General features: G+C 51.8%; 8 protein-coding genes across 8 annotated transcripts; 4 read left to right on the plus strand and 4 right to left on the minus strand.

The window, feature by feature from the left end:
• Nucleotides 1–947: 947 nt before the first annotated feature.
• PV08_11606 (uncharacterized protein) lies at nt 948–2,158 on the minus strand (the record flags this gene model as incomplete). Its single annotated transcript, XM_016385914.1, has 4 exons — nt 948–1,353; nt 1,423–1,799; nt 1,853–1,920; nt 1,975–2,158. The coding sequence occupies 4 exons, from the start codon at nt 2,156–2,158 to the stop codon at nt 948–950; spliced, it is 1,035 nt and encodes a 344-aa protein (XP_016230858.1).
• Nucleotides 2,159–3,706: 1,548 nt separating this feature from the next.
• PV08_11607 (uncharacterized protein) lies at nt 3,707–8,974 on the minus strand (the record flags this gene model as incomplete). Its single annotated transcript, XM_016385915.1, has 2 exons — nt 3,707–8,735; nt 8,784–8,974. 2 exons carry the CDS (start codon nt 8,972–8,974, stop codon nt 3,707–3,709), a joined length of 5,220 nt encoding a protein of 1,739 aa, XP_016230859.1.
• Nucleotides 8,975–9,385: 411 nt separating this feature from the next.
• On the minus strand, nt 9,386–10,804 carry PV08_11608 (uncharacterized protein; the record flags this gene model as incomplete). The annotated part of the gene is made up of 2 exons (XM_016385916.1): nt 9,386–10,519; nt 10,610–10,804. The coding sequence occupies 2 exons, from the start codon at nt 10,802–10,804 to the stop codon at nt 9,386–9,388; spliced, it is 1,329 nt and encodes a 442-aa protein (XP_016230860.1).
• A 664-nt stretch (nt 10,805–11,468) lies between these two features.
• On the plus strand, nt 11,469–13,220 carry PV08_11609 (uncharacterized protein; the record flags this gene model as incomplete). Its single annotated transcript, XM_016385917.1, has 1 exon — nt 11,469–13,220. The coding sequence occupies one exon, from the start codon at nt 11,469–11,471 to the stop codon at nt 13,218–13,220; it is 1,752 nt and encodes a 583-aa protein (XP_016230861.1).
• Nucleotides 13,221–13,698: 478 nt separating this feature from the next.
• PV08_11610 (uncharacterized protein) lies at nt 13,699–16,275 on the minus strand (the record flags this gene model as incomplete). Its single annotated transcript, XM_016385918.1, has 1 exon — nt 13,699–16,275. The coding sequence occupies one exon, from the start codon at nt 16,273–16,275 to the stop codon at nt 13,699–13,701; it is 2,577 nt and encodes an 858-aa protein (XP_016230862.1).
• Nucleotides 16,276–18,623: 2,348 nt separating this feature from the next.
• PV08_11611 (uncharacterized protein) lies at nt 18,624–18,899 on the plus strand (the record flags this gene model as incomplete). Its single annotated transcript, XM_016385919.1, has 1 exon — nt 18,624–18,899. The coding sequence occupies one exon, from the start codon at nt 18,624–18,626 to the stop codon at nt 18,897–18,899; it is 276 nt and encodes a 91-aa protein (XP_016230863.1).
• A 2,937-nt stretch (nt 18,900–21,836) lies between these two features.
• Nucleotides 21,837–23,739, plus strand: PV08_11612 (uncharacterized protein; the record flags this gene model as incomplete). Its single annotated transcript, XM_016385920.1, has 2 exons — nt 21,837–22,665; nt 22,718–23,739. 2 exons carry the CDS (start codon nt 21,837–21,839, stop codon nt 23,737–23,739), a joined length of 1,851 nt encoding a protein of 616 aa, XP_016230864.1.
• Nucleotides 23,740–25,371: 1,632 nt separating this feature from the next.
• On the plus strand, nt 25,372–27,000 carry PV08_11613 (uncharacterized protein; the record flags this gene model as incomplete). The annotated part of the gene is made up of 6 exons (XM_016385921.1): nt 25,372–25,501; nt 25,560–25,767; nt 25,820–25,941; nt 25,995–26,472; nt 26,532–26,740; nt 26,819–27,000. The coding sequence occupies 6 exons, from the start codon at nt 25,372–25,374 to the stop codon at nt 26,998–27,000; spliced, it is 1,329 nt and encodes a 442-aa protein (XP_016230865.1).
• Between the last annotated feature and the right edge of the window lie 905 nt (nt 27,001–27,905).

The raw sequence follows: 27,905 nt of genomic DNA on the forward strand, positions 1-27,905 counted from the left end.
ATAACGTTCTAGATATCGTGGTAGCCAGTTGATACCGACGCGTCGAGGGCCGCCATTTGCCTCGCTAATAATACCAGCGAGATCTCGTACAGCTCTGTAGCTAGGTGCGTGTCCTTGTGCCTCCAGGTCAACTATCCAACTCTTTAATAGAATCTCCTGTTGATTCGACAATAACTGCTGCGGCTCGTGGGATAACGAGGGTGATTGCGTACCCTGTAGTCGGCGGTTGAGCGTGGAATAGCTCACATCATTCGCGGCTGCGGCTGCGCGAATAGAAGGGTATTTGCGTCTCTGAAACTCTGTAATGGCTTGCTGGATTCTAATCTCTCGATTTGAGGCATTTGTCGCGCGATTCATGATTAATTGGTGGTGTGGTAGTTGGTTAAGTTGGTGGTAGGAATGTGGTGGGGTGGAGGAACGCGTGTTGCAGAACTAGGTTGTTGCAAAACCTGGTGGGGGGACTTACCATGCAGTACAATACCTTCCAGAAGCAGAGGTCGGATGTATTCACCGTTATCGTTAGCTCTCCTCGTGGCGCCTCTCGGGGATCTGAGGAACTTGTATTTCTTTTTTGCATGCTCAAAATATACTGTGTGTAGTGAATCATGCTCTAACTTTTTGATGCACTTCGAATCTCGTTCCGAAACGCACGATAACTTTTTCAAGACAGACGCGCCAAACCCTCTCAGCGAGCAACGAGCCACATTTGAACATGGAGAACGCAATGGGCCCCTTGCTCGCACCACGTTCTGTCTTTGCTGATTTTGGTAAAATCCACAAAATAGGCGAAAACCCCCTTTCAAGCGCCCCAAGCTCACTCAACCCCCCTTGCAGATCAAACTAAGTTAGTAGCTCCATATTCCGTAACTGCAGGAGTACTCTTATTCTTGTCTCGCAGAGCGTCGTGTCTACTGTACGTTCTTTCCTCCGTGGTGCTCACTCTACAATCAACGCCCTTCGTGCTCTGTAATCGTCCACTCTTGCTTCACATGAATTGTGTTCGAGACATTCGTTGGGTCGAGGCTGCTGCGCTCCTCTTGACTGGTCGTATCACTTCGCGGCACCTTGTTGGCCTGCGACAACGCGTGCGACAACGGGACCATGTCATCATTGCGGAAACCCGATGTTCCGCGCTGGTACGCATCGGAAGTGCGACTGCGTCGGGTGCTCGTCAGGAGACGTGGGAATAGTAGACTGACAACTGGACGTATGGCCGGGATGCACGCGCACATGATGCCGACATTGAGCTCGGCGGCCGACCACGTCGCGGCGTCGACATTGTCATAGGTAAGGTCGGTCGATACGCTCGTGACATACAGGGCGTGAAGTCGGAGGAAGGAAGTGATGCAGCCACTGTGAGACGAGTCAGCCGGAGGGAACACATCACAATGGATAGAGAGGTTGGGTAAGAGGTGCCCTCACAATCCACCAAGAGCGAAAACCGCAATCAAGGTCATCTTTTGCTTCCGCGGAAGTTTCAGGTTGTACAGGACAGGCATCGGGAGGAACCAGACCGCCAAGTCGGTAGCGATATTGAAAGCCGAGAAGCTGAACCAAAACGCCAGGATGTCGACGCAGTGTCCATTTTCGATGGACTTCTCCCAGAAATATGCTATGGGCCAGCATGAAAAGCACGACATTAGAATGAAGGCGAAACCTCCCACCCCGACGATTCCTATCAGGCACCAAGCCGCGATCCGATAACTTCTCTGGACAAAGAAGCGCAGATATTGGTACAGGATCGAGTCTTTGAGTAGAAATAACGCCACATTGTACTCGATGACACTGGCGTACAGGAGCTGTCACAAGTCAGCTGTGTCTTTCATCCATGTCCTTTTGGTCATGACTCTACCTTCAGCAGAGTCTCGTTGTCTTCAGCGCTGACGGTGTCTGCATGCCGCCCCAAGCCACTATTCTTCTCTGCAATTCAAATAGGTCAGTCGGCGTCAGACAGTTGGTCAAAGGCTCGCTCACCAAGGATTATGATCACAGTAAGGCCGATAGAAAGAGCCAATGCGAAGAGAATCAGGTAGTCTTCGGGGCCAGCTTGCTTGAGAATGATGAATCGGGATACACAACGGGCAACAATAAAAAGGAAAGCCAGAGCATTGAACACCGCGGCCGTCACCACAGCTTGCATTCCACGCTCCAAAGCCATGTCGATGAGGTGGAAGATGCACCGCACAATACCTCAAAGGTCACAGCATACCCCAGGACTGCGCGAGCGTTTGAGGGATCAAGATGCCACCACGCAACGTAGCCAGGTCCTTTAAAGGGTCGTGGAAGTTTGCTCCCTTGCTCCGGTGACAAATGAGAGTGTCAGGGGAGTCCGAAATCAAAATTCGCCGGTCCTTCTAAAGCCATTCTGGGGGGCGAAACAGTAAAGGTAGAAGGTCTAGGAGAACCCATGGGCCGGCGTATGGGTCATTTCCTGGGGTAAAGAAAGGGGTCATGGCGTTAGAAGAAGCGAAACTTGGGTCCGAAAGACTGGGCGGCCACCGTAAAGTTCATGGCTGGTGAAAAAGAGTAAAGTAAAAAGGCAAACTATGACTTCCTCGTCATAGGTCTCCCGAGCCAGAGACGCCACCAGGGTCTTTGACGAGGTCGTTTCGCGCAATCCAACAAGCGGTTGCCTACTCCGTACATGGCGACGGGCCCAACCTCAAGGTCAACCCGGGGGTGGGTTTGAGCCACGAATCGGATTTGAGAAGTAGCATGAAACCAGGCCAGTTTGTGGGAATTTGCCAGACAAGGATCTGGCTCTGGGACATCTTGTAGGAAGAAGCCGTGACCTCAGCCTCAGCCACTCTTTACAAGAGAATTCGTACGGAGTAGTCGAGACGTATCATTGGTGAGGATGAAGAACGCACCATCCTCAGCATTGTGGAGCATGTGGGTTATTCCTCGCGCCTCCAGAAGGATTTGTACACCCCGGGGTCCGACAGTCAGCCAGTTAGCGGGGCCCCGGTTCGTTGACGAGGATCGACAGCTGTGGAGTTGAAGGCTTTGAGATTTCTCTTCAATGGTCAGGGTCATGCCCATGGCATAGAGCTGGTTCGAGGATGCCGTGCTTAGAGCAGATCGGGGAGAGTCCAAGGACTCATGGTGCACTCTCACCATCAGGTCTTTCGACACCGAATTGAGCAGCTTATGCTCTCGCTTCCAATGAACCCCGGGTCAATGCACAGTAGAGTAGAGTAAGCAAGCTGCATTCCGTCGAAGTCTCAATGGCCCGATGGAGGGGCAACCTCACCTTTCTTGACTGCAGGATTCCTTATCCTCATGCTCTTGGCTCTAAATTAGAAGCTTGATTGGTTGTCAAGAAAACATTTAGTTAGTGGTAGCGTCAATAACAGCTCGAAGTTTGAACCTTCTTGACTTTTCCTGTGTCTGCGTCATTTTGGCTGGGAGCATAGATTGAGCTCTGCCTCGATTGGGAATTTCAAATTTGAAGGCTTCGTGTCGCGAACTCATAAATGAGAACTACTTGTACGTGAGTGCAGGAAGGACGTGGCCGCTGTTGGAACAGGTCTTAAAGAGCCAAGGTCTGCAGGTGCTCATATGCGCATTGACTAACACAGAATCGACCAGAGAACTACAGAATTTGATCTTCATTCAATAATCCTCAGAACACCTTCCCGCTGTATCCACACGCTGCCCAAAAAAGAACTTTCTCTACTACTGTCTGAAATGCCTATGCCATGCATTAATGGACTGGCATGACGACATCAAACGAACCGGTACCAATATTTCCCCTGCGCCCGGCAACAATTCTCGCGCTGGGCCCAAGCAACGGATCGTTCTCACCAAACAAGACCGCGTCTTTCAGGAAACCCATGACCGTCTCGAAACTCATCTTGGCCAGCACACTACCTCCCTCCTTGACAAGCCCATGTCGACTGAACGGCTGATATGAACCAGATTGTGTCATGGCGTCTGCAATCAGATTCAAGTGTCGAGAATCCACTGAGATACCATGACCCTTGAAAACGCCGTCAATTTCTTTGATGATGGTCATCCGAGCAGCCTCGACGCCATAATACTTGAGCATATCGTGGACCGAGTTCGTGTACACCGAGTGTGGCATAATCTGGTCTTGGTAATCGCGCATTGCGAGCAGATTGACGCCCTCCGTGGTGATGACAGGCTCCTTCTTGATGTCTTCTTTGCCAGTCTCGGGATTAATCTGCTTGACGGGCTTACCGTCCGGACCATGGACTTCTTCCATGAACTGTGTGCAGACGCCCAGGCCTGGAATAGACTGGATGACCGCAATATGCGCGCATTTCTCGAGCAATGGTAGAAGGAGAAGTTTAGGAGTGTTTGAGTCATAGCTCAAGACGATCCGACATGATCTGCCTTCGTTGCTGGTGAAATTGAAGCGTGAAAGGTGAGGTATGCTGGCTTTTAGCTGTTCCTGCCTTGCCTCTTCTTCTGAATCTACCGCGTCATTGGCGTCGCTCTCGTCCGGATTTTGCTCTCGCAGAGCTTGGGACTGCTTCTCTGTCCGTGACTTCTTCAGCAATACATCCGCTAGTGTCTCATCATCACTAGCCATAGACTCGTCATCCGATTCGTTGGCGATATCTTTTTCTTCATCATCGGGTTCGTCAAAAGTGTCCTCTCGTCTCTTCCGCGCGGCAGCATCTTTTGCGTCATCAGGATCAGCGTCCTCGTCTATATCGTCTTCACCACCTTCTCGATCTGTGGTTCTTGTTCTCGTAGGTCGAGCTTCTTCAGCGACACCTACAGAGACACCAACAGCGGGGACTGCCGCAGTCGTTTCTGAGAGTGACGCTTCCCGTGTCTTCTTCTTGAACTCATCCTTGATCATCTTGTTCAAACGGGGCAAAAATCTCTTTTCCAGACAAAGCCGCACGTCCTCTTGTTTGATCGCATATTCTTTCTCGTACTCGTCTGGCTCATACAGCTTAATCTGGATATCGTAATGTCTCTCATGCTCGCGCCCAGCTCCAGCACCGGTCCTCTCAGTCACTGAAAGCGTGTCAATCACATGTGCGAGGGGTAGTCGACTGATGCTCTTTGCGAACGTTTCACCATCGGCAACTGTCATCTCTTCAATCGGCTTGAGGGTCATTGTTGGGGTCATGATCTTGGCTGAGGCAGTCATGATGATTTCTCGAAGTCGTGGTATACCGAGGGTGACGTTCTTGGCGGAGTGGCCGGCTAAATGGAAGGTATTCAAGGTCATCTGTGTTGAAGGCTCACCGACCGACTGGGCTGCAACAACGCCGACTGCTTCACCGGGCTCCACTATCGACCGCATGTATTTCAGGTCCATGATCGACTGAAACGTTCTTTTACTAATAATGCCTCCCGGATTCGTCTTCTTATCCCTGATCAGCTTGTCGGGGTTTTCCTTGATGTAAGCGTTCAGTGCTTCCGCAAAAGACTCAGATGTGCTGCCCAAATGGCTTGCAGGACTAAAGAGACCTGTCAATGGGTCCCGAGGTTTGTTCCTTCTCACAGATTTCAAAATGGCTTTCTGTTCTTCGGCTAGACCCTCGTTTGGCAACTTCTCCAGCACTTCTTCCGCTCTCATCAGCGTGGCAACGGACTGGTTGTTCTCGGCCAAAAAGGTGAATTCGCGAAGATGCTTTTGCTTGGTGACTTCCAGGCCGTCTTCGCCGTAGAGGAATTGGAGCACGTTACCGTTGGAGGTTTCACGGACGGAGGTGTCGTACTCTGTACGCGCTCCTTCAAGACCCTTAACAATACATCGTTGTAGATAGCCTGACTTGGATGTCTTGACCGCAGTATCAATCAAACCCTCTCTGCCGGACATCGTATGGAAGAAGTATTCTTGTGGCTTGATCCCAGTCAAGAATCGTCCCGAAACATACCCGCCAGCAACAGGATCGGTCTCGAAAGCACGGAAGGACGGCAGGGTCTTTCCACTAACCATGGTAGGTACTCGTCTACCTTCCAAAACCTGCTGTCCCAGGTTACACGAGATCAAATTTGCATTGACACTAGATCCTTTGGCTCCAGAAATGGTCATTGCTTGCATCTGATTTCTGGGAAATGGCTTTCGAAGGCCAGCTGGAAGGCAACTCTTCGAAACATTATCAGTGATTGACTTGACTTTAGCCTTATAGAGCTGATCCAGTCCATTGAGCTGCTCGTCGTTTCGAAGAACATTTTCCAGTCTGCTGAGGAGCTGAGGGTCATCTTGGTCAACTTGATTCTTGTCTAGGGTGACATACTCCGCCGAGGTCTCAAGGCCAATTTGCTTGCCCCTGAGCAGCTCCGTTCGACGTAGGGCGTCGCCCTCTTTGGTCAAGTACAGGTCGTCCATTCCGCAAGACCATGCGCGTTCATTCAGAACTCGTGTCAAAAGTCGACCCATAATGCTAAGCAGCTTCCCAGCCGTGATGTGACCGTAAAGTTCGTGAATCGAATGAACTAAGCCGCCAGCACTTGGACCAAGCTGGTTCTTGTCCAAAATGCCAGAGAGGTGCTCGCCGTCACGGAAGATGACAATTTGCTCAGTGTCGCGGAAGGTCACAACTTCGCTGGTCACATCCCATTTGGAACTGTCGTTTGTGGTCTTCTCTCCCCAAGACTCTGACGAGGTAGACGACTTGCTCGTAAGATTCAGGCCATGGAATCTATCGGGTGTGATGTTCTTCAGCACGGTTGTGACAACCTGCTTACCAGTCCACATCATTTTAGGCTTGAGAATGGCAGGGGGTACCATTTGAATTCTTTCGAACACAGTATTATAGTCCTCGGGTCTCAAACAGCTGTAAAGCAGTTGCTGATACTGTTCTCGGTCAAGGAACACGTCCCGACTCGTGAACTGCACGCCCATAGATATGTGGTCCTGAATCAAACCACGCAATGGCTTTCCTGCAGTAGCAGAGAGGTATTGGTGGTCAGTATCGGCTATTTGGAGAGCTTCTGTACGAGCAAGCTCGTTTTGTGGGAAATGCATATTCATTTCGTCACCGTCAAAGTCGGCGTTGTAGGTATTGCAGTTCGCATAATGCATTCGAATTGTCTTCTGTCCCGTCAACACCCGAGCACGGTGACCCATCATGGAGGGCTTGTGTAGTGTGGGTTGACGGTTCATGATGACCACATCACCAGTCTGGAGGTGTCGATAAACTTTCTTACCTATTTCCCCCTTCGACCCTGGTATTACGGACGTCATGAGCTGTTTGGCGATAGCTCTGCGTTGGTCAAGCGATTTACGCTTGAGACTCAAGACCTGCCCGTTCTCATTTTCCACTGCTGCAGCACCCGGGTATTTGTCTGGACCATTGATGACTGCCTTACTCAATTCATCAAAGTTGTGGCTTGTGACCGGCTCAGGGTACGTGAGCTTCTTAGCGAACACAAGAGGCACACCAATTTCGTTGGTTTCGATGTTCGGGTCCGGAGAGATAACGCTGCGAGCTGCAAAGTTGACACGCTTGCCCATCATGTGCATGCGAAACAGACCTTCCTTTTTCTCTAGCACTTGCTTGATGCCTTGGTCTACAGGCTTGCCAGAGGCCGGCAATGGTGAATCGATAAGTGCATTGACGGTTTCCTGTAGCACAATCATTGCCTGGATGTTTTCGTTGAAGCTCCGCGGCCGTACCGTTTTGTCCGTTTTTGCTTTCCTATTCTCTCTACGAATAGTTCGGACATCGGCGGCGGCTCTGATGATCCGATTCAACGCTCCATTGATCTGAGCCTCAGTCATCTGCTCGGCTCCTTGTCTGGATAAGGGTCGGTATTTGTTGGGCGGGACAAGGACGGCTGTCATGAAGAACATATCTGGTGAGACAAGTGCCTGCTTCCGACTCGACTTCGACCCGAATAAAAGATTGAGAACGTCATTTTCGTATTCGAAAAGCAGAATGAGTGCTGCTTGCACTTCTGGGGGTGACATGTAGCGCTGCACGTCCTCCTCATCTTCCAGCTTTGCATTCTTAGACGCATATGTCGTCTCCAGGGCGTTACGCAGAGCAATTTCTTCCTCTGCACCGTGTGTTTCAGGGGCGGAAGTTTGACTGGCATCAGCCATCTCAACGTCACCATCGTGAATACCATTGACTAGAGGTTTCTTCATGGCGGTTTCTTGTTGCTTCTTTGTTTCCAAAAGATACTCCAAAGGATTCGGAAGCGTCTTACCCAAGACACGCATCGCTTCTCTCTGTCGTTGTGCCAAGGGCTTTCTGAAAATCTTGACATTCCGATCTTTCCGGAAGTTCACGCTTGCGCCGCCACAACTCGCACAACTTTTCAGCAAAGGAACTTCTTTCAGAAAGTCGGTGATGACCTGTTTCCGTGCAGCGATTGCAATGTGGTTACGCGTCAAAGCCTGCATGTCAAGCAGGTCCTTCCTTCGAGCACGCTTGATCGCTTTCTCCGTGGCCCTTGTTCTGCGCTCAATCAGAGAATCGATGTCTTCGTCTTCATCGGCTTCCAATATTTCTTCAACGACATCATCTGTTTTTTGTCTTTTCGGTCGTCGTCCACCCAGGTGCATATTTCTGATGGTGTGATAGTCGTCGACAAGACCATATTCAAGCAGACGCAAGGCACAGATGGTCTGATTCGTTACATTTCGAGGAGCCTTGAAGCGATAGCAATAGGCGCATTGGGCCCGAAGCAGACGCAAAGTCATGTCCATGTATTGTGGGTGGTAGCAAGGAACTGGTAGCTCGATGTGGCCGCAATGACCTGCGCAGTGAACAGCGTTCATCCGGCATGTTGAGCAGCTGAGGCCTTGTAAGCATGATGAAGCTTTTCTGAGGCGATCGACTTACTTTGCATCCAGTGCTGAGATTGCACCGAGCGCGAGATCATGCACTCCTCCTGGAACTGGACCAAACATAGAATCCAGCGCTGGTGAGACATGGATTTGCTTGACTGAAATCTTCCTGATTTCTTCTGACGGCAGCCGGGAAAATGCCAGGCCAGCGGTGGCTGACGGGAGTGGTTTTGGATAGCCTGCCATGGCGTATCAATTCCATAACCCAGCAAACGTTCAAATGCGAATGAATGCAGAAACAACACTGGCAAGAAATTGTCGCAGTGATGGACTGCACTTTTTTTGAGGCTGCGGGGACCAGCAACTTTTTTTTGGCCTTTCCGCGATTTGGAGTTTCGGTGTCGGTGAAATATATGTCCGAAACGCTGATCCACCTCCGCCTCCCTTGCGTCTGGGGTCTTGGTTGAGCACACGTACAACGCAGGATTCCTTATGGTTAACGATGTTAGGTATCTCAAAGGACAATCTTCACAAATACTGCTGGTTGGAACTGCATTCCGCTATATTCCAATCTACTGCAGGTAGCTTCATAGATCAGAATGGAGACAGACACAGCACGGGAATAGGTAGGCTTTGTCGATTCCATTATCATTAATATCATGTGAAAAAGCGATTACTTGGTCTGGGAAGACCGAGATGCTCCCTCAAAGTTGACCCCTGATATTCACGTCGGAAGATACCACGACGCTGCAATTCAGGAATCAGGCGTTGTGTGACATCCTCAAGCCCTTGTGGCAAGAAGGGAAAAGCGACGGTGAATCCATCAGCAGCTTCTTCTGCAAGCCAAGTTTGCATCTCGTCAGCCACAGACTCCGGTGTGCCAACGAAAGCAAGCCCAGAATATCCGCCATAACGCTGAGCGAGTTGCCGTACAGTCAAGTTCTCATCCTGTGCCAGTTTCAACACGCCAGCCCGCCCAGTCTTGCTAGCATTGGTATCGGGAATATCTGTCGGCAGCGGTCCATCCGGATCAAAGCCAGAGGCGTCAGATCCCAATGCGATAGACAACGATGCGATGGCACTATCATAATGAACCAGACTATCAAGCTTCAGTCGCTTTGACTTTGCCTCCTCGATGGTATCTCCAATGACGATAAAGGCAGCGGGCAAAATCTTGATATGGCTACGTTCCCGACCAGCGGCCGTGGCCCGCCCCTTGATGTCTTCGTAAAGAGTCTTCGCAGATGCTAGATCGCGAGGCGAGCAGAATACGGCTTCTGCTGTCTCAGCAGCGAGCTGCTTTCCGGGTTCCGACTGCCCGGCTTGGACGATCACAGGCCATCCTTGAACAGGCCGAGCAATGTTGAGGGGTCCTCTGACTTGAAATTCGTTGCCCCTGTGGTTCAAAACGTGCAGCCTTTCCGGGTCGAAGTAGGTACCAGTTTGTTGATCACGTACAAAAGCATCGTCGGCAAAACTATCCCAAAGCCCAGTCACTACGTCATAGAACTCCCGGGCTCGCTTGTATCTGTCGCTATGTTCCATGTGCTCGTCGCGGCTGAAGTTCTTCGAGGATTCAGGGTTTCCAGTGGTGACAATATTCCAGGCTGCTCGGCCATTGCTGAGATGATCCAATGAAGCAAAGCGGCGGGCAACATGGTAAGGCTCTTCATATGTTGTAGAAGCGGTCGCTGCCAGCCCGATTCTCTCTGTTTCGACCGAAAGTGCCGAAAGCAGAGTGAAAGGCTCGAAAGACGTCACTGTATGGCTTCGCTTGAGCGCTTCGACAGGCTACTCACTGTCAGGAAAAACTTTCGACGGTACGAGATGCATCACATGAGGTCCATGCCAAGCATTCGTCCTTGTACAAAGGATACATACCATATTGAGGACAGCCAGATGGTCTGCCAAGAAGAAGGCATCAAATTTGGCATCCTCCAGGGCCTTGATAAATGACTTGAGATGACCTAGATTGAAGTTGGCGTCTGGGAATGCCCCTGGATATCTCCAGGCACCGGTGTGCAGGCTCACCGGCCGCATGAAAGCGGTAAGATGCAGTTGCTTTGTTGTAGACATTCTGTGCTCGTTTTGCAAGGAGCAGAAGGGTTATCTTGGAGTCAGACAAAGCAGTATATACATACCTCGTGAGCAACAGACAGTGAGATAGCAAACAATGATTGTCTGGCTGACAAATGTTATCTCTCAAGACTCTCGGATCACGAAGATCAGCTCCAAGCACACATGGGGCTCGCGATCACGACATGGCTAGATCGCGATTGCGCCATATGCAGGTAGCCGCAAGCACAAGCTGAGCCTGTAATGCCATACCAGGACACGAATTGCCGGATTCAGGAATTGGTCCTGAAGAAGACTAGGTTGTTCGACATGATAAAGTGTGTAAGGCCTTTTTGTATCATCAGCCAGGAGGATCGACTGGTCTTTACCAAGACGCAAAGAGGCGCTATCCCCTTGTTATTGTTCGAAGAGGTGTTTCTCAATTGTCGACTTCACGCTGCTTTATACCTTCCTATGAGGGAGCCAATCACGTGCAAAAAGCGGCAACATCTTCTGCCTGGATGGGAACTTCGAGTAAATCCTTCATGCGCAGACTGAGTGAATCGTCACTGTGGGCTACTCGTACAATATCAAATGCGATTTTACCTGCAGTAGGACGCCAGAGTGGTACAGCCGTCGGGGTTGATTTTCTGGTCTCTTCAGTGAGTCATCCCTGCTATACACAATGGCGGAAAGGTCGAGCAAAGTGCTGAAAAGACTACACCCCGAAGACCATGACGACGATGTACAAAAACGAGCCAGATCTAACGATGGCTCCCCTCGTCCTACTACACCTGCAAACGGGGCTTCAGGCGGCAGACCTGACGTGAATCAGGCCATCGCTGCGGCCAAAGCAAGAGCCGCTGAATTGAAGGCTAGGCTGAACAAGCAGGGCACGACACTCTCGAGCACACCACCAACTGCCTCCTCAACTCCTCCTCCATCTGCCGCTAGTAATAAGATCGCTGAGCTCAGGGCACGTATTGCAGCAGCTACAAGTCGATCATCTACGTCAAGTCAACAGAGGCCGTCGTTAAGTGCTGCGCATACCCCACCAGTTTACAATGACGAGAGCTCCAAAGGCCGTGGTGGTCTCGACATCGGTCTACATCCCGCGCTGCTTGCAGATACCCAACCAGACGTTCAGAGGAATCAAGGGAGAGCGCCAGCACGATTTGTTTCAGGGCTAGGAAATCGGAAAACCGAGTCACCGGCTCCGCAAAAGGCCCAGCTGGATCTGTCGGCGCCTTCTTTTGAAGAATTGAAAGAGAACCCGTACTTCGATCCAAGTCTTGCTCCTCGAAATGTCGTTGCGAAGCCACGGCAATCGCGACAGCTGGTCTTTAACCAAAAAGGCAAATACATTGCGCAAGCTGCCGCTCTTCGACGGCAAGCTCAGCTCGAAGAGACGAAGAGGAAGATCGCTGAGCGGACACGGCTTGCGGGTCTTGAAGAAGATCTCAACGCAGAAAGAGGCTTTCTCGTGCCTGCACCTCCAGAGATTGAATGGTGGGATGAAGGTCTCGTGGACGGCCAATCTTATGACGTGATTGATGATCCCTCCAAGCTCAAGATTGATACACCAGACTCCATCATCACAATTTACATCCAACATCCAGTCTTGATCGAGCCTCCTCAGGAGAAACACAACCCACCTCCCAAGCCTATGTACCTGACTCAAAAGGAGCAGAAAAAGGTCCGCCGCCAGCGCCGTCAAGCCGACCTCAAAGAGAAGCAGGCAAAGATCCGCTTGGGCCTTGAGCCACCTCCACCCCCGAAGGTCAAGAAGAGTAACCTTATGCGCGTCCTAGGTGAAGAAGCCGTCAAGGATCCCACGGCGGTCGAAGCACGTGTCAACCGCGAGATAGCCGAACGTCAACATGCGCACGAAGAAACGAATGAAGCACGCAAACTTACCAAGGAGCAACGCGCCGAGAAACTTGCGCACCAACAGGAAGAAGACGCCGCCCGCGGTATCCACGTACGCGTCTACAAGATCGACAGCCTTGCCAACGGCAAGCACCGGTACCAGGTCGCCGTGAACGCAGAACAGCTAGCCCTCACCGGCGTAGTGGTCCTGCATCCGAAACTCAACCTTGTTGTTGTCGAGGGGGGCGAGCACTCGATCCAGAAGTACGACAAGCTCATGCAACATCGGATCCGGTGGCAAGAGATGGAGGCTCCTCGGGCCGTGGAAAAGGGCAACCGCGAAGTCCTGGCCAAGTGGCTCGAGGCCGAGGACGAGAACGGCGAGTTGAAGGATCTCAGCACCAATACATGCGAATTGATCTTCAAGGGTGAAGCCAAGCAGCGTAGTTTCAGGAAATGGCTGGGCGCTCGGACCTGTGAGACAGATACTCAAGCGAAGGATGTGCTGAGCCGCGCGAAGATGGAGAGTTTCTGGAACCTGGCCAAGAGCTGGAAGAAAGACTTCTAGACCACCTGAGGTGTCTAGACTACCTGTTCTATTTTTTTCTTGGAAGGCGGTGGATGCAAACCATGTGTCTCGATCGAGGAGAAGTACTGTGGTCTTTCGTCTATCTACCACGGACGGGGCAAGTTGGCACGGCACTTTGTCGCTTCCCAATTGTGTGAAAATACGACCAAATAAACAGTGACCTTCCTTCGAAATCACAACTTTGCAAATTCGGAACGGGTTGACGATACTTTTCACGAAGAGACTTGCTAGATTCGAGGTTTCTGAACATAAAAATATAAAATCTAGTCACCTGTGCCACCTATACGCCCATGATGGAAAAAATTCTCCTTTCGCAATGCCAACAGGAAGTACCAAACTTGCTACACGCGTAAGAAGGTCTAGTGACATCCGATACTGGACATTTGGGTGACGATAGCGAGACAGTGCAGCACTATATTACTGACAGACTGACAAGCCGACAGAGCCGGGTCGTACATCATTCATTCAACTTCTTCGCGGCCTCCTCAAGTATACCACTCACTTTCTCGATCTGATGGCGCACTCCGTCCCAGTCAGCAGCATCCACGGCGTCTCTGATCCCGGGGAAATACGCCTCGTCGTAGCCAGACCACATCTGCGGGGCGTAGATGACATGCTTGAACTGCGTACGGTTCACCAAGCCCCCGTCTTCGGCCAAATCCAACAAGTCTCTCTCGAAGTGAATCAGGCGATCGTTATGTTCCGCTCGTGCTGTCGACATTGCGGCGCTCTCGAACCCACCGGATCCAAAGACAAAGTCGCGCCAATGCCCGTCAAATGCGTGGAAAGCGGTCGCCTGCTCCGTGAAGAACTCGGACGCCTTACGCAGGGGATCGAGGCTGATGGCACCGACGCCGGCGGCTAACGACGCGTCGTTGACGTATTTGTCGAGATCATCGACGTACTTCGAGACGCTGTTCGCGTAGGCGTTCAAGTCAAACGGCAAAAGTGGCCTGTCTGCTAGTTCGAGAATCGCCAGGGCCCATATCTCGCCCATGGCCTTGTGGTACTTCCAGTCCGGATCGCCGTACTTGGTCATCCACTCGAAATTGTCGTAGCAGCTGTGGTACGGGTACCGCTGGCCTTTAAAGAACATGTCGATTGATGATGTGCCTGCCATATCCTGGAAGGCTACGTAGTCGCTTCCAGCACCGAGGCCCTCAAGTCCACGTCCGTTAGTGGTCCACATCTCGCCTATCGATTTTCCCGAAACAGGATCCCCCACGCGGTCAAGAACACGCAAAAGCAGGCGCTCGTACACCGGCGATGCAGCGGCATGAAAGTCCGGGCCCGACACACCAACATCGACATTCAGATATGCGACCCCTTCAGCCCGCAGCTCGGCCATACGATTCTCGACGTGCTCGGTGCTTCCAATAAGGTTGTACTCTTCTCCATCCCAGCTTGCGAACTCGATGGTGCGCAGGGGCCGCCAGCCAAGCCCACGCAACTCGCCAAAGATGCGGATGACTTCGAGCATAACTGCTGTTCCACTGCCGGGATCAGCGGCACCGGTACACCAAGCATCGCGGTGATTGCCGACAATGACTCTCTTTTCAGGGCGCTCCCAGCCAGTGATCTTGCCAAGCACGTTATATATGGGCTGCTTGAATGATTCGTCTTGTAGGTTCTTCAGGTTCACTTTGGGGGAGTCTTGGCTTCCCGTCCAGTACTCTGTGCCGGGAGTACCTTGCCAAACGTCGGTCATTCGATCGCCGTGGCCCTTGAGAGCACCAAGGAGTTGTTGAGCATCGTCCCACGAGATCGGGATGGAAGGAATCTTGGTAAGTCCAGGGCTATCTTCGGCCTTGAGAACTTCTTCGTTGGACGGTGTTGCCGCCCAACCTGGTGTGAGGACGTCTCCTACTACCCAAGACATGAGGCTCACGGCTCCCCTCTGTACACCATCTGCCGGCATGAATCGACCATCCGGAAACGTTGGTCCCTGGACGAAACCATCCTGACTCGGGTCAGAATAGATTATACAGCCTGCAGCACCGGCAAGTTCCGCAGCCTTGACTTTCAAAGCCCTGTCGCCCTGCGAGCCATAGTACCGGACAAGTACGATGGCATCCTTCACGGAGATTCCCTTCTCTTCCAGCGTTTTGAAGTCTTCTCTGGAGCCGAAGTTGGCATATACTAGAGGTCCGGTCACATCACCAGACTTGGAATGTCCGTGGAAGACGAACGACCGTTCCTGATCTTCCTCAACCTTAGCCTCCCACTTTGCTTCCTCGGGTTCAACAATCGCAACTCGTCTGCCGTCCTTCCGGGGATAATTCAAATATACATCAAATCGTTCCATGTTTACGTCTTCAAGTTCCGAGGCTTTGAACAGTTCCATGACCCATTCCCCAAGAACATAGTTGCCCTCAGTGCCTGCAATATGTGGAAAGTCGGTTATGTGCTCCAGGTGTTTTTGCATATGTCCGTGATCGTTCATGTGATTTTGAATAAATATTCGGATTGACTCTGGGTCGTACATTCCCCCCATCCCCATCCTGTTCTTCGTAAATGATAACACGTCCGACGCAATCAGTATATACAACACTCCCATAATCAAGAAAACACCAAAGAGTCGTCCTATAATGACTACTCGATTCGTATCGAGGGACTCGTAGTTGATGCGTGGCCACGAGAAGTTCGAGAAGTACGAACGGAAGGCAGGTAGGGATAAGGAAGAAAAGGAGTTGGTGAAGGTCGAGAACCGTTTGGATAGGCGGTAGCGCAGAAGGGATCGATTTGAGGAGGAGTCGCTCTCAGGATCTTCTATCTCCATCTGTTGCATCTCCCGGCGGACTTCCTCCTCTTCATCATGTTCAATGCCATCGAGCGAGTCAAGACTAGGCCGCGCGGACTCGACGGTCGGAGGTTGGTAGGTGCCATTACCATTGCGAAGGAGACCCTGCCTTTCAGCATCGTCGCTGATCTCTTCAGGGCCCAGCCCGGACCGGGAAGAAGTTGGACGAGAAGAAGTGGCCTCCTCATAAGTCGGGATTGGCAAATGTTCATAGCGGCTCTTGCTGTCGCCCATGTTCTCTGACGTGGAGGATCGAGTGACGTCCCGAAGGACACACTCACTTCTGGATTATCGGCGACACATGCACGCTGCAGTCTGGCTGCCAGTGACCTTCGAAAGTGATGGCGACAACATCCAAAACGAGGGTAAATGATGGGCACCGGGACGGTCCTCGCTTGAAACGGACAGGGTGAGGGAGGCGGGATTAGTTAGTAGGTGGTGAGCTGGTGCTGCGCCCCCTGTGAGTTTCGGCTGCTGAGCGGAACCCAAGACAAGAGACCGAGAGACCAAGAAATCCAAGAGACTCTAGTCCCCTTGCAATCGCTCTATCGCCGCGAATGTTTTTTTTGTGCATCTCTCTGTTCTAAGCAGGGGAGCTTCGTTGTCGCCATCGTCGTATGTGGTCTGCGACAATTGCGACCATGTGTCCCAGCTGTGCCGTTCGACTACATACCGACCTAAGGTACCTAGAGGAACAGGACGTCCTGGTCGAGTTCTCGATTCCCCTACGCGCAGTCATCTGCATTCACCTCGCGTAGTGTTTCGATCTTCCTTGTGGAACTACGTCTGCTCTACAGCTCCTCGCGCCAGGACGTGGGTTGTTCTCAGCTCAAACTGTTTTGCTTCGATGGGGTAGCAATGCCTCATGCTGTTCTCGATTCTTCACAACTCTGATGAGCAGATGGACTTTGATATGTCCCCGCTTGCTGGCATACCACTCCACAAGGATGACCTCTTACGTCTCTGGTGCTTCCCTCAATTGCAAGCCTCTGCGCGTGCTCTAGTTTCCTCCAGGCGGGAACTGAGCCGCAGTCCCTCCAGCTATCGTACTTGCTTCGCTGCTTCATGTCAAAGTCGTCACCGAGATTCCAAACAACCTCTCGCTCGCCATGGAATCTTCGGGAAGAGGCGACATTGAAGGGAACGAGCGGTACAGGATGAACATGGCTCTTTTGTGCTATGCAGCTTGCCCTATTTGAGCAAGACTTGATAAGTTCCAGCTGGGCGTTTGCAATACCTCAGCTCTATGTTGCCATGTGCCGACCCTCACGTGAAGCCCGCGATCCAGATCCCTCATATCAGCAGGAGGTCTACAAAACCTTGAAGAATCCTTTGCCTATACCCAACAAAACTAAGTCTGACGAACTCAGTTGCGAGGCAAGCACATATTTATTCGATGAGGTGGCGAAAGGAGAAATACTCATGCGGACTGGCACCATTCGGAATGTTCGCCGTAGAACATGGACACACTGCCATTGCAATTTCCTGGTATTGCCCAAGTTTTGTTGTGTCAGAAGCCTGTAATTTTGCACGATGGAAACGGCTGGTCTTTTTAATATCCAGAGTGACCCAACAGCCACCAAAACAGGATTCCAGGATTCTGTGGTTCGACAGTAAGCTGCACTTTTTCGCCTTGACGACGCTCCGAAGAAGCAGTGCACGGGTGAGAAGATACATACATGAATGACGTTGCAAAGAGTCTAAAGCAGCTGCAGTTTCGTTCGAGCACGGGTCTGCCGCCGGTGAGCTACACTAAGTCGAAGCCATCATTCGTAATAGATTTCACCGTGCCAGTCTCTGGCTCACGGAAGCTGGGGTTACAAGCCGCGGATGTCTTGTTGGACTCCATTTTGAGGACCATTAGAGCGGCTTAGCGAGGCAGACCACATTGCCTTGCGTCAGAAGCAGCAGGTCAGCATCTCGACAACAATGTCCGAAAATGAATACAACTGCGGCCACAAAGGGCACGGCTGTCTCAGACCCTGAGAACCACAACAGCGCTCCCCCTACCATCAGATATGATGACCTCCACATATCATGAGACAAACTTAGACCGCGTCCTGAGGTTCCAGGATATACGCCTGACGCGAGCCCTGATGGTGTTGTTGATTAGTTGAAGCGTGTCGACGGGGTAATTGTTCGGGGTGTTTCATCCCAAAAAGCCATAAACACAGATGGAAAAGTGATATGCACCCCTCCCTAGAGTTCGATTTTCCTTAGACAGCAAGTACCGACTTCATCCACCGTCCATACGACGTGCTTCTGGCCTGATTGGAAATCCCGAAACAGCCGCCGTTGAACTAGTCCGTGGCGACTTCTCCCAAGCCGTGTGCGAAGAATTTCTAACTAGCAAGGCATATGCGTGGTATGGAGACAGGAACAAAGTCAGCGTCTCTCCACCTCAGGTCAACAAAACGATTGTATTGTCCGTCTGTCAAGGAGACTCCTTTGGCCAGCAGCTTCACCGTGACATGACATCCACCATGCCGACCGCTTGCGTGCGGACAAGTACCCAGAGTCTCCCAACTCGAGAGAGTACGGCATCGACTTCTTCGTCGCGGGGACCAAAGTCACCATGACCAATGGGGCGGTCAGGTATATTCCGGGCAGTCAAAACTCGAAGACACAACAAGCCGCCTGATGAGAAGAACGCGGTGTATGCCAAACCCAACCCTGAAGACGGATTCATCATGCTTTCGAGCTGCTACCACGGCGGCAGCACGGACAACAGAACGGATGAGGAGCGGTTCGTCACCAGCTGTTTCATGACTCTGGACGTAGCAAAGTGTTTGCCCATTCCAGTTCAAAAACTGATGGGGTACACGGCGAACGAGGTGAGTCAAAGATTGAAGCAATAGGTGACAATCTGCCTCATGGAGAAGTAAATTAAATGTTGACTGAGACTTTGTTGCAAATGCCAGGATGGGTTGACTTTCTAGATCCCCGCCTCGTGCTGGATTCAAAAGTCGGAAGAGTTGGTCGCAAGAATTGACGTACAAGAGGAGTCTTACCTTTGGGTTCTCGAGCGATGGCAAACCATGAAGGGCCGCCATCCCTGTTTGATTGGAAGCGTCGTTGTTGAACGAGAATTCTGGTTGCAGTGTCCATGCTCAGACACATGATAGATCCTACACTGCTTTGCTCCAGTTTCGATCCCAACCACAAGCTTGCGCTCACCATTTTTGTCACTCTTTGTGCCCAGGCGCTTTCTTCGGATCTATCTTGCTCGCTGATGCTGCGATTCTTTCCCTTGGACGTTTCATGTTGTTCTTGGAGGTTTGGCGCCTTTGACGGTGGATGAGATCTGAAGTCGCGTCGGAAGACCTCCTCCCACTCAAGAAGGCGGCATGTCAATCTTTGTATACGTACAGACTACTGTACCTATACGCTCATGGCATTAGCCGGACTTTGTGGCGAAGATCACACGGGTTTGTGACCAGGTTAGCTTACTACGTACCTTTCTCGGTCCAGGAGGACTCTGGTAAGCTGGAGCGATGGGGATCCATCCAGTGGACGATCCGCAAGGGCGTTTTCCCCACTGCCTGATTGTCTTCGAGCCTGGTAGCCTATAGCAGGCTACAGCCTACAGGCAGGCAACTTTAATAAGTGGCTGGTGGCCCCCCGGCCTTTTATTTGTGGCGATGGCGAAGTTCAGCTGCAGAGTACCGCGCTGGACATACTACTAGTATTTGCCTTACTCGGTAGTGTTTCCGAGATGTTCAGCCGCTTGGGGGCTCCGTCGAGTCGTTCAATCTACAGCTCAAACTTACAGTGCCGTACTGTACTTCATAACTCGTGGGTAGAGGCTGTGAATTATTGTGAATGGGAGAAAGCGGAAAGCCCGAGATGTCGCGTGATGTCGCAAGGTCATCCCTCTGTGGTTGGTTAACTCCCGTTAGAATGAACTGAACAGTAGTGATAACTGGCAACCAGCAGCTTCCGGGCGAAGGTTTTTATAAAGATTGCCCGCTGATAAGGTTACGTGGGAATAGGCATGTATGTACCTAGGGCAGCGCGGGAGACAGGTTGGATCTTGCTGCCGAGCATGTGACGGAGTACCATACCATCTGCTCATCACAAGGAGAGGGTGAAGTGGTTGCGTATTTTTGCTTAGTTCTCGTACCACCGAGTAGTTGTAGTGGCTACCGAAGAGCGAGCCGAGTGTACGAGGATAGGGGGGTAGGTTCCTATTGTGTGAGATTGAAGGTAACAAACCAGAACTTGGAAGCAAGGACAGTTCAGCTGGAATGCTGAGAAGATACGCACCCCAACTCGTATACCTACCTAGATAGGTAGCTACCTAGCTACTCACTAGGTGCCCAGGTAGCTAGGCTACGGACTCCTGACCGGTAGGTACTGTTACCTACGCAAAGGAACCTAACTTAAGGGTTGGTGACAGCTCCAGTTAGTACCTATAGTGAGCTGTAATAGGCTCTAACTACCTAAGTAAGGTACCTGGGACAGAGTGAATTCAGCGCCTCTTCCTGACTTGACTTGCAGCACAAAAGTCACCCAACACACCTCCACTGGTCCTTGTCCCTCGCACTCGCACTCCGGTCCCTTGGCTGTACGGCAGTAGCTTTGATAGTGTGTTTTGCCAGATGCCATTTCCCGCTGTGTCGTGTCAGAGTGAGCTGCGTACGGTAGTAACTATGTCCATCTCTTGGCTATTGGACAAGCACTCCCGGAAATGCCTATGTCCACCAGCCTAGGTACTGGCAGCTACGAGGCACAATATCCCTCCCCCGTCGTGAGTGATTTTCCGGACTATGCCGGCACACAGTCCTTTCAGGCAGTAGGCCCTGGGCCATCGACTGGGAACTGACAAAGCCTAAAGCCCATTAGTTTTGGCCTCCCTGATCCCTTCGGCTGCACGGCTAATCACAGGCGCCTTGTGCGATCTACGATGGTCTAGAACGTCAAAGTCTCTCCGCCTGCCTTGTCCTTGTAACCACTTGCAGGCAATGTTACCCACCGCCCGACGGGGTTCATCGCTCCACCAGCCTAACTAGTTAGTGAGCCCAAATAATGTTCTGCATCTGTGGTGCCAAATGTCTGTGCCTAATAAATCCAGAAGAGCGAGGAGAAGACGGAGAGAAGACAAAACAGGACTCGTACTCCTATTTGTACCTCCCTGGTGGCTGTTTGCCTGCTTGATCTGTCCTGTGCCAGAGCTTTCCTTCTCCCTCGCCAGAGAGTTGCGACTGCCGAGGCTCCGAAACCTTGCTGCCTGCCTGACCTCCATCCGGATGAGCCTACTTGTCCTGTACACAGTCCGACGTATCCTCAACACCACACGACACTACCTCCGGATCCCTGTACCCAGACCCAGCTGGCACTGCCATACGAATTACAATAGGTGCCTCGCTCTCGCCTTCGGTTCCTGTCGGGTCCTCCGCCCCATTGACCCATGCGCATGTCAAAGGGTCTGGCTTGTGAACCTCATTCTTTTTCTCGCCGTCCGTTTGACCTTCCCCCACAATTTCTTGTGTTTGGTCGTTTGAGCTCTCCGTTTCCCTTTCGACAATCACACGAAATCCAACCTCAATCACTCCATACTTCGTTTCGTGAAGGTTCCTTGGGGCCGCAGCCGTCCACTGTTTCTTTATGAGACGCTCTGACCCTCTCCTGCACGAGTCCGCCCCTCGTTATACCCTCGTCCGGCTGATCTGCGGAAGTGTCAGCAGCTTTCTCGGGCCCGTTCCCACGGTCGCTCCTTGAGCACTGCCATTCCTTCCTCCCTCCGGTCCTCTGGCATCGTCTATTCCGCCCAGACCAGACCGTCAGCCTCGCAAATGAACCCCCAGCCCTGCTTGCTGGACGACGGCTTGTGCAAACTACCAAAAGCGCAATCGGTTGGGCAGGTCGACGAACTCTCTCTACTAGCCCCTTCCGAGGACGGCTGCCATGTGGCTATGCTGGGACGAGCGGGAGTTGTCGAGGTGGTGGAACAGAGACTGTTGAACGGATCGGAAGACGTTTACCCAAGTCCTGCATCGAGGCCAGTGCAGAAGAGTCCGGTATATGGCTCCTGGCGGCGACTAAATCCTAGCCGGAGGAGAAGGTCATCTCTGGATTCAGCTGAAGAAATGGTGCAAAAAAACGATGTGTTACGACTAAATCTGAGGCTGCCTCATTCCCCACGCAAGAACCTCATCGCGAACATGCACAGAAATCGAGTAGAGTCGTCGACAAACGATGCGCCCGCACGACGACGTTCAACGACAGCCACCGTTCCGTCTTCCGTCGATTTCAATCTTTCACGATCAAATTCCCTACCGGTACAGCCACTGTCTGGTACGCAATCTTGGCCGCAGCATGACCATTCAGTTTTCACTTCTTCTCTGATCCATCCCTGTGGCATTGTACCTCTTCTCACACCACCGGAAGACCTGGACGCCTTCAAGTGGGACAGTCCTGTGCAGGCTCCTGCCTCTGAGGGCATCCGCGCTGTGTCAGACTATGACCCAGACCGGTCTCATCGACCAGGCCCCAACGAGACAAGTGAGCCGCGGCCGCGGTCCACCTCCAGACCGTCAGGTATCCAAATGCCGGAACGGACGGATCTCTCGCAAGACGACTCTAGTCGATCGGACTGGCTGGGTCGAGTGTGTCAGCAACTTGGTAAGAACTCCCAGAGATATTGAGGGACAAGATGGCTAACATAGTCACACAGTATCGAGTCTCGGAGATTCCGCCAACCAACACCAAATCCAGATGGTCGTTCAAGCCCTGCCCTCACAGCCCAAGTCGAAGGAGATCATGTCCGTCTTCGAACAGGTGGTTCAAGCAATACAGACTCGCTTTTCCATCGCACCATACATCACCATCACCCACGCCGTGTCCCAAGTCATTAGCATGGACGAGGTACCGGCGTCACCACCGGCCACCCCAAACACGAACTATGCTGGCGACGACTATTTTCAAGATCAGACCATCTTCACACATGCGGCCATGGTCCCCGCATATCATTCCCATCCCGGCCCTTCGACCAACGTCGGGTCTCGTCCTAGCAACATTATCGCCGCACCAAGCAGCATCCAAGTCTCGATTCTTGAGAGATACATCCCACCTACTACTCCTCAAGAGATCAAGGACTTCTTCACCCTCAGTCGTCGCTCATACCTTGCTGATCGACTTCTAGAGCTTTCCGCAGTCAACGGTACCCTTCTACTGATCTATCCGACCAGGCAGGGAGCTTTAACCTTTGCTAATAAATACGTCAACCCTATCATCGAACCCTTTCTGCGCCACTTTGTCCTACTGAACGGTCTGTTCATGCATGTTGCGAATACATTGGGTAGTCTGCCGGCAGTCGAAGCCATGAAGACATATGAAGAGCTGAGAGAAGCCTTGTCGGCCCTATGTGGTACCCTTAGTCAAAGGTCTTTGTCTCGTGGTGTGGCCAGCCGTTATGAGATCGTCCACTCGGAGACTGCCGATGTCGTTCTGGATCGTTCGGTCTGGGTGAATTGGTTTGTCGACCAGGAACACCACCGGTTGCGAGAGAATCTGGTCGACTACCACAAGTCTGGCGGTCGGATGCCGTCTCCCCGCGGTCAGATTGACGTGACACCGGCAATGCTGGCCCGCGAAGTTGTTGATGGTGTCCGCCAGAGTCGAGAGCAAGCCGGAAACGTGGCTTTGGAGGTGGGAGTCTTTGTCATACGGCGCTCTTCTGCTGCCCCAACTGGGTGAAACCACATTGTTTCTGCTTGCAAAAGATAATGACCCCCTTTCTATTTCTTTTGGCGGTCAATGCTTACATGGCGTTGGAGACACAAAAGACACGAAGGATGATGTCTAGTTGCTATTGTTACCTGAGCATGGCGTTGTTGGAAGTTTAGCATCATGGGGTGGTTACACAGGGTTTCGCAGAACCGGCGGCATTTACTAGTGTTGGTCATGAGAGATGAAACACTTTGCCAGCATATGTACTGGCTTTCTTTTGTTTCCTCTTTCTAATGAAATGAGCTAGAGGTGCAGGTCTTTTGACGAGAGGAGCTACAGGCGTCCTGGTGTGGGATTGCTACGTTGCATGGTGCACCTGCCGTGACTTGTCGAAGTCGGACAAGCCATACATAATAATAAAGATCAATTACCGTGTCCAAACAGTAGCCTTGTTTGATCGTGATCGATCTGCCGTCTTGTGTCTTAAGCACAGGATAGGACATCCGGAAGCCATCACTGCTACTCGACCATACCTACAAGGAGGCCGGGACTCATGACATTGACAGTGAACAGAACGCCACCAAAGAGCTAGCTGCTCGCTTAGCTGCTTCTTTCATACGGATACAGCTGCGTGCATCAAGTCTGTCCGGAGCTTACAAAAGTGTGAGAATCATCGTGTGGGCTAGTTAAGTGTCCAAGTTTAAAAGGGGCCAGCCGCATTCAGTGGGATCCCGTGCTGGGCTGTACTAACTATTAGGCTCGTTCCTTCGGGGCTTTTCTACCACTCGGACTGCAGAGATGGGCTGGTGCGCGGCTCGACAGACTTCCCTTTCTTGGAGCTCGTTCCGGGCATAGATAAGCCCCCGGAGCTGCTCCATAACTCAATCACGATCCATCCAGTTCTGATTTAAGCTGCATCGACACCACCGTCATGACCTATGGATATCGGCAAAGCGCGTAATTGAAGAGACCCAAAAACCTGCTTCCTTGGACCCCACCATCGCCCGTGTTTGCATGGATGGACGCCTGGGGTTTGACGATTGGATGCTTGCCATTCTCCCTTGTGCCTGGAAATCTCGACAATGGCGAGACAGGCTGCGCTAAATGTCACATTCTGATAGACGTTGATCGCGACGTTGGGGCGCATCGCCGGGAGAAGGTGTCATAGCCTGCGCCGTCGAACGTTCTACAGTACAGCTGAGTTTCTCCTATCGCTATCTTTTTTTGTCTACCATCACTTCTTCGTTCGTCCTGCTTGTGTTTAGCTTTTGCAGTGGTGAATCTTTGGGGTTGCTACGGGCAATGGACTTTGTTTGTCGTTGATACACCAGCGCCTTCTTGTTCAGTGGGTTCTTTGGGTGCTCGTTGTGCGCAGTGCCTACCTCGTTCGCAGCACCAGCACCAGCAGCGCAAGCTGTACCTGCCCACGAAATCGCTCGTTTTGCTGCCTTCCACGCTGGATTGGTTTACGATTCCTTCTTCTCGAGACGACTCTTCTTCTGCTGAGCGTTGACCTTTCACTTCCATTTCGATTGTTTCCTTTATCCAGTGTCGGGAGCAAAAAGTCCTGGTTTTACGCAGTTGGATTTCCTCCTCTTACAACAGCTTGTACACTTGGAGCGAGACATCTGAAAAGTTCAGGACAGACCAGTAGTCAAAATGGGTCCATTTCTGGCTCTGGTGGCCCTGATCGTCTCGGTCTTCTGTTCAAGTGTCAATGCCATTCCCACCATCACTGCCGTCGGTTCCAAGTTCTTCACCAGTGAGGGCAATCAGTTCTTCATCAAAGGTGAGAGGGCCAGTGCTTGACCAAGACCGAATAGGTGACTGATCTATCATCTGCCCAGGTGTTGCCTACCAGCTGGTCGAAGACGATCCTCTCGTAAACACAACGCAATGCAACCTCGATGCTGCCCTCATGAAGCAACTCGGAGCCAACTCGATTCGTGTCTACCATGTCGATCCTGACGCAGACCATTCTGGGTGCATGAACGCGTTTGCCTCGAACAACATCTACATTTGGGTTGATATGGACAGCTTCAAAACGTACATTCAGTTGGTAAGAGTGGCAGGCCGTCTCTGAGGAGAAGAACAAAACTGACCAGAGACAGGCTGGCATCCCTTCTTGGACTCAGAACAAGTCTGACTCTTACCGAGCTGTCATGGACAATTTTCAGCAGTATGATAATACTGCTGGCTTTTTCGTGGGCAATGAGGTGCTCAATTCGAGTAGGGAAAATTCGTTGTCGAGGTTGAGGACGAGCAGTAACTGACTTGTCCAGATGCCGATTCCGGTGCTGCACCATACCTCCTCTCTGCCGCTGTTGATCTCAAGAATTACCGTGAAGCAAAGGGTTACCGCAAGATCCCTATTGGATACTCGGCTACTGACACGGCCGTCCTTCGACCGAATTTGCAGGACTATGTCGTCTGTCGTCCTAATGTTACGGAGCGACTGGAGTTCTATGCTCTGAACAGCTACGAGTGGTGTGGATCGTCTCCGAACTTCAATACTTCCGGCTATGTAGGGCTTCAGGCTAGTGCCGAAAACTATCCCGTGCCAATATTCTTCTCAGAAGATGGCTGCAATACTGTACCACCACGCACCTTTAATGACCAAGCCGCCATCTTTGGACCAGATATGGTGGATACATGGTCGGGCGCGATCATCTACGAATGGATCCAAGAGACGAACAACTACGGCTTGGTGACGTATGGCCCGCCTGGTGGTCAAGACCAAGGCTCTGTGGTTGTCGATGGGTAACTATGACATGCTTATAAATTCGGTGCACTGAATACGCGTGTGCTGACTTGGGCAGATTCACACGCCAGGGGACTCCCACGCCTGTCCAACCTGACTTCAGCAATCTCGCGTCACAATGGTCCACGTTGAACCCGACCGGTATCAAGTCGGCAGCTTACACACCATCCACAACCGCACCCCTTTGCCCAAGTTCCACTGCAGGAGAATGGACCATTGATCCTAGCTCACCCTTGCCCACCCTTGGGGCAGTGGGCGTCACACCAGGTATGCCAAGTGGTGTTCCGAAAGGCAGCATCACGGTCACCCCGACCTCGCAGCACAGTAGTACTTACAGCTCGACAGTTTACCCATCGTCGACCAGTGGTGGCCATGCAAGCGAAACCTCTGGAGGTGCTGCTTCTGCCACTTCTTCTGGTGCAGCGAGCAGAACTGCGTCAGGCCCTCCCCTTTTGGACGGCGGACAGTTTGTGAGCACTGTGGTTGCCTTGATGGCCGTCTGTGCTGGATTCGTTTTCTGGCTGTAAAAAAGTCGACACATTCACAACGGAGATGTGTCACCTCATGAATTACGAGTGAATTTCGATTGGTCAATATTGGTCCAGGAATGTAATACATAATTGGTGATGACGGACACACTGATACCCATGTACATAAGGGTGACACGAGTTTTTTCGCGAGCCAGAGAGGGAAGAAGAATTATGCATGCTCTTGGTGCTGGTGTTTTAGTAATACGGATGGGCGGTGGCTTGATACCTACCACGATACTCTTAGTAACAATGATGGTGTGCAAGGCATAAGATTTCGCCAACAGATATCTAACCTGGTCGTGGCCGTGGTGTAAATGGCCTTGTGCACGTCGTCGGAGATGTGTTCGGCAATGTCGTCCGGACCTGGTACCTCGCATGATTCGAGAATTGCTCGCACTGGTCTGCATCTTGACTCGAGTCCGAAGCGGCCGCGCGAGGATTCGAGGATCGAAAGTCCGCGGCGGGCGGCTTGGTAATCTTCCAATTGTATTGTACGACTGTGGCCACCGACGGCGATATGGAACACCAGATCGGACTTTGTCATTTCTCGACTGTTTGGGATGTGGTGGAATCATTGCATCGTGAAGTCTTTCCCTTTCTTATGTTATTATGTACGACGTCTCCGTCCGTAGGTCCGTCCGCTGTCGACCCTTGTTCCGCCTCGACCGTCAGCCTTCCGCCTCGCAAGGACATGGCCCGACGGAGCCTCGAATACGGGTCAGCATTGCCATCCTGGGCCCAACGTCGCCAATTACGCTTCTCTTGTCTGTCCTGTAGCAGATGTGGAGGCGCCCCATTTGCTTGCCTTGTCATTCGTCCTTTTGTCACCATGCGCTTCGACTTCCTAGTTTGATTTTTTTTCATTCTTATTTTTGCTATGATGCCGCTCAGCAACGGACCCT

This window comes from Exophiala spinifera, assembly GCF_000836115.1.
Source record: "Exophiala spinifera strain CBS 89968 unplaced genomic scaffold supercont1.9, whole genome shotgun sequence".
Taxonomy (NCBI): Eukaryota; Fungi; Ascomycota; class Eurotiomycetes; order Chaetothyriales; family Herpotrichiellaceae; genus Exophiala; species Exophiala spinifera.